Raw genomic sequence first — 5,000 nt, forward strand, 5'->3', positions numbered from 1 at the left:
GCCTTTAGGAGACGCTTTTATGAGACACCCTTAGGAAACATCCTTAGGAGAAGCCCTTTGAAGACACCTTTAGGAGATCCCCTTTGGAGACGTCCTCAGGAGACGCCCCTAGGAGACACCTTTAGGAGACGCCCTTAGGAGACGCCTCAGGAGACGCCCTTAGGAGACGCCGTTAGGAGACACCCTTAGGAGACGCCCTTTTGGAGACGCCCTTAGGAAGCGTCCTTAGGAGACGTCGCCCTTTGCTCCTGTAGGTCAGCAATGGATGAAGGCAAAGATGATGGGAGCCCTTGGTGCGCAGTCCTCCATTGAAAAAGAGGACGAGAAGGAGGCGAAGAAGAAGAGGAAGGCGCCCGCACCGGATAAGAAGGCGCCCACACCAGATAAGAAGGCGCCCACACCAGATAGCAAGTCTCCAGGGCCTCTGTCGCAGGAAGAGGCTGCCATCATTATTCAGGCCTGTAAGATGATGGGGTGACCTGTTCAAATGGCCTGCAGTTAAAGCCTGGCTCGTCCAATGTTATTTATGCTCCTCTCCCACCAGACACGCTCCCAAACATGATCCGCCTGCATTATTTTATTTTTTTCCTTTGTTATTTTTATTGGTGCATATATTTGTTATTATTTCATTTTCTTTTATTTTTTTTCTTTCTTTCTTTCTTTCTTTTGGGAAAGCTAAAGTGTGTATGTTGTTAAAGCGAATGATTAGTTGGTCTGTAGCTGCATGGCTCATTTTTCATCAATTTCTCCTTCTCTTCTTGTTCTTGTTCTTCTCCTCCTCCTCCTCCTTCTCCTCCTCCTCCTCCTCCTCATCCTCCTCCTACTCTTCTTGTTCTTCTTGTTCTAGTTCATCATCATCATCTTCATCTTCTTCTTTTTCTTTTTTTTTCTTTTTTTCTTCTTCTTCTTCTTCTTCTTCTTCTTCTTCTTCTTCTTCTTCTTCTTCTTCTTCTTCTTCTCCCTACATAATCACTATTTTTTCCTTCACCTTCCGATCCTTCACGAACAATCCTCTTCCATCTCTTCCTCTTCCTCTTTCTGTTTCTTTCTCCTCTTCCTCCTCCTCCTCCTCCTCCTTTCTCCTCTATAATCCACACAAACATCACCTAACTCCCTCTCTCTCACTCCACCTCTCTCCATTCTCCTACCAGCCTCACCTGTGCCACGCTTGTTAACCTGTAACCTTGCTTATCCCACCAACCACGAGCCTACCCCATCTGTAACCTTCCCTTACTTGACTTCTCGGCATGCGATATCATTAACCTGGATCTTAGTCAGTCTGCAACCTGCTCACAGCCTGCTTTGTTTATAGTGAATTGTCTTGGGGTCTTGTCTTTGTACGTATTTATTTATTTAGTTATTTATTTATCCACTAACTTATTCATTGGTTCATTCATTTAGTTACTCATATATTTTGTTTACTTATCTATGTTCATTTTGCTTTATATTTATTTTATCTGTTCACTTGTCATTTTATCTATCTATTTACTTGTTCTTTTTTTTTTCATTCGTCACTTATTTATTCATTGGTTTATTCATTTATTTTACTCATATATTTTGTTTTTATTTGTCTATGTTCATTTTTGTTTATTTCATCTATTCACTTATCATTTATCTAGCTATCTATTTATTCTTTCTTTTATTTAATTTACACCTTTTTTTTCATGGAGGCATATCTGAATGTTTGTTTGCGTGTATTATTCCTAAACACGCGGCACACTCTTTGATAGTTATGTACCTCTGTCGCGTCACTTGTTAAGCTTCCTTGCTTCAGGAGAGTACACACACACACACACACACACACACACACACACACACACACACACACACACACACACACACACACACACACCTTTCACGTGTAGCCCCTGTTCACCTAGCAGTGGTAGGTACAGGATGTAAATCGAGGAGTTGTGACCTTGTTGTCCCGGTGTGTGGTGTGTGCCTGGTCTCAGACCTATCCGAAGATCGGAAATAATGAGCTCTGAGCTCGTTCCGTAGGGTAACGTCTGGCTGTCTCGTGAGAGACTGCAGCAGATCAAACAGTGAATTACACACATGAACCATAAAGCGTGCTGTTAAATGATACACATAAAACGCGACTAAAATTATTTGAGATAAATGTGCATATGGATTATTACGACTTCCTTGCGATAAATCAAATGTAAAAAGAAAATAACGAAAAAAAAGACATACAGAAATATTACTTATCTAGCAAAAAATAAAAGTAAAATACACGGACTAAAACAAAAATAATTATGCTTGTAATTGGTATTTATATGAAAAAAATAATATGAAAATTTGGTTGAAAAAAAAAACTCATACATAAACATCATTACAAACATTACTTGCTTCCTGTCACTTCAATCACCTTGACTAATGAGAAGAACACACACACGAGTCAGTATACATGACAAACACCAGTCAACTTCACGCCTTCAGTACTGGAACGCATTCTTATCATGAACTGTTAGTGTGATTAGACGATTTTATTGACATTAGCAAGAGTCTATGGAGGCTAAAAAGATTAATGGCAACAGTCTTCACTATTTCAATCATCCACATAAGTTTCTGAAGCTGTATAAAATCACCAAATACTAAGCAGAATAAATATGAAAACGCGTTGTAGTACTGAAGGGAATAAGCACTCATCTTCATCAGCTTGAGTGATAAAAAAAAACAGGCTTATGAATACACATATAAAAGCACCAACTAACTAAATTAAACCTTCCCTCTATTTCCCATACAGCAAGTGGTCCCTCAGCTTCCATAATAAGCAAACACATAGACACACACACGAGCCAATAATGCACCTCCAAACCCTCATTCTATCACCATCACTAATGGCAAACACAAAGGTCAATACACAGCCATTACTGAATTTAAACCCGCTCTCTCTCCCCCTCCATCCTTCTTGGACAGACTACAAGGGCTACCGCACCCGGAAGGAGTGGGGCCCCGTGCTAGAGGAGCGACTCAGCAGGGTGGTGGAGAAGCACTTGGACAACGCGGAGGAGGCGTCCAAAGCCCTCGAGGTGAGCACAGGAGGAGGAGGAGGAGGAATAAGAGGTGATAAAGATGCAGTAACCAATTTGTCATGTTAAGGCATAGATATCTTATCATTAGAAGTAGTAGTAGTAGTAGTAGTAGTAGTAGTAGTAGTAGTAGTAGTAGTAGTAGTAGTAGTAATAGTAGTAGTAGTAGTAGTAGTAGTAGTAGTAGTAGTAGTAGTAGTAGTAGTAGTAGTAGTAGTAGTAGTAGTAGTAGTAGTAGTAGTAGTAGTAGTAGTAGTAGTAGTAGTAGTAGTAGTAGTAGTAGTAGTAGTAGTAGTAGTAGTAGTAGTAGTAGTAGTAGTAGTAATAATAATATCAGCAGAAATAATAATAATAATAATAATAATAATAGTAATAATAATAATAATAATAATAATAATAATAATAATAATAATAATAATAATAATAATAATACAATAATAGTAATAACAACAACAACAACAACAACAGCAATAACAACACCACCACCACCTCACCACCACCACCACCAACAACAACAGCAACAACATCAATAACAACAACAAATAACAAAAGCGGAACACCAATAACACTTTCCTCCTTTTCCCTTCCCCTTCAAAACCCTCAAGGCTGAAGGTCTCTCCCCGGACGAGGCGGCGATGATCATTCAGAAGTTCTGGGGGAAGTACAAGAAGAGGAAGGAGCCGGAGAAACCCAAGGAAAGCAAGGCAGAGGAAGGGAAGGCACCTGGGAAGAATCTCGGCCGGTACACAAACAGCAAGAGAATGACAGATCTGATTATGTTCTCCCAGCAAGTAAGTAACGTGTCTTTCTCTCTCTCTCTCTCTCTCTCTCTCTCTCTCTCTCTCTCTCTCTCTCTCTCTCTCTCTCTCTCTCTCTCATCCTGCATCACATCCTGCACATACACCTGCAGTTTCATTTCAACCTCCAGTTAATTTAATCTAAAGACTTTCACTGCTAAACAAAAAGGATTCTTTGATATCTGTATAACTTTTTGGACACTATTTTCATGCTAAATTCTTGTATATATTTCTGAAGTTTAAAGGACGATTTTTTTCTCTCTCTCTCTCTCTCTCTCTCTCTCTCTCTCTCTCTCTCTCTCTCTCTCTCTCTCTCTCTCTCTCTCTCTCTCTCTCTATTCTCTCCCATCTTCACAGTGCTACGAAGATTAGCCCCTTCAGTTCCATGACGCGTTTCCATATTCATTCTGCTTACCATTTGGGGATTTTATATATCCCCTGAAATTCACGTGCGGATTAAAATAGCGAAGACTCTTACCAATTCTCTTCTGATTTCCACAAACCATTACTAATGTAAATAAAATTGTCTAATCATGCTCAAAAATCATGATAAAAAAAAGTGTCTTAGTACTGAAGGAGTTAAAGGAAACACGATCATTGCAGCAAAAAGTTCAACTCCCTCTCTCACTCACTTGTCATTGTCCCTTCCTCAGGTGCACATGGAAAATCAGGAAACACACAAGTTCCTACGAAAACACAAGGCTGGGATTCGCCTGGAGGAGGTTCGCAAACCTGACTCGAATTACAAGCGTCCCAAAGGATTCGACAATATTCCCCAAGCGATCAACGAGCAGAGGAAGAAGGCGCCACCCGTCCCGGTAAGGAGCTCAGCAGTTAATTGAAATAGTGAAAGTTAGGTCAATAATCTGAAATACTTCTGTGCCTCACCTCTACAATTTTAACCCTTTCAGTACAATGACACGTTTTCATATCTATTCTGCTTACTATTTGATGATTTTATACAGGTTCAGAAACTTATGTGGGGATTGAAATAGTGAAGACTCTGGCCATTAACCTTCGTACTTCCATAGACCATCCCTAATGTTAATAAAATCTTCAATCATACTCAAAACTCATGGTAAAAATGCGTCCAAATACTGAAGAGTTCTAGCTGAAGTTACACGGCTTTTAAAGGGAGTTTCTGTAATATCAGTGCCATGTTAACAAA

At 39.9% G+C, this 5,000-nt stretch overlaps 2 protein-coding genes across 3 annotated transcripts in view; one reads left to right on the plus strand and one right to left on the minus strand.

Moving 5' to 3' along the window:
• The window catches only part of LOC123506052 (electron transfer flavoprotein beta subunit lysine methyltransferase-like), a 103,836-nt gene that overhangs the window by 91,984 nt on the left and 6,852 nt on the right, over window positions 1–5,000 (minus strand). The gene's annotated exons all lie outside the window — the stretch shown is intronic.
• The window catches only part of LOC123506049 (myosin-IIIb-like), a 40,103-nt gene that overhangs the window by 26,386 nt on the left and 8,717 nt on the right, over window positions 1–5,000 (plus strand). Inside the window, exons 22-25 of one of the 2 annotated variants that reach the window (XM_045257890.1) lie at window positions 255–461; window positions 2,923–3,035; window positions 3,641–3,826; window positions 4,486–4,650. In XM_045257890.1, the coding sequence (XP_045113825.1) occupies window positions 255–461; window positions 2,923–3,035; window positions 3,641–3,826; window positions 4,486–4,650 (671 nt within the window). The remainder of the gene's footprint in view (window positions 1–254; window positions 462–2,922; window positions 3,036–3,640; window positions 3,827–4,485; window positions 4,651–5,000) is intronic. The other variant, XM_045257891.1, reaches the window with a different exon arrangement.

The sequence above is a fragment of the Portunus trituberculatus genome, chromosome 19 (genome assembly GCF_017591435.1).
Source record: "Portunus trituberculatus isolate SZX2019 chromosome 19, ASM1759143v1, whole genome shotgun sequence".
NCBI classification, from domain to species: domain Eukaryota; kingdom Metazoa; phylum Arthropoda; class Malacostraca; order Decapoda; family Portunidae; genus Portunus; species Portunus trituberculatus.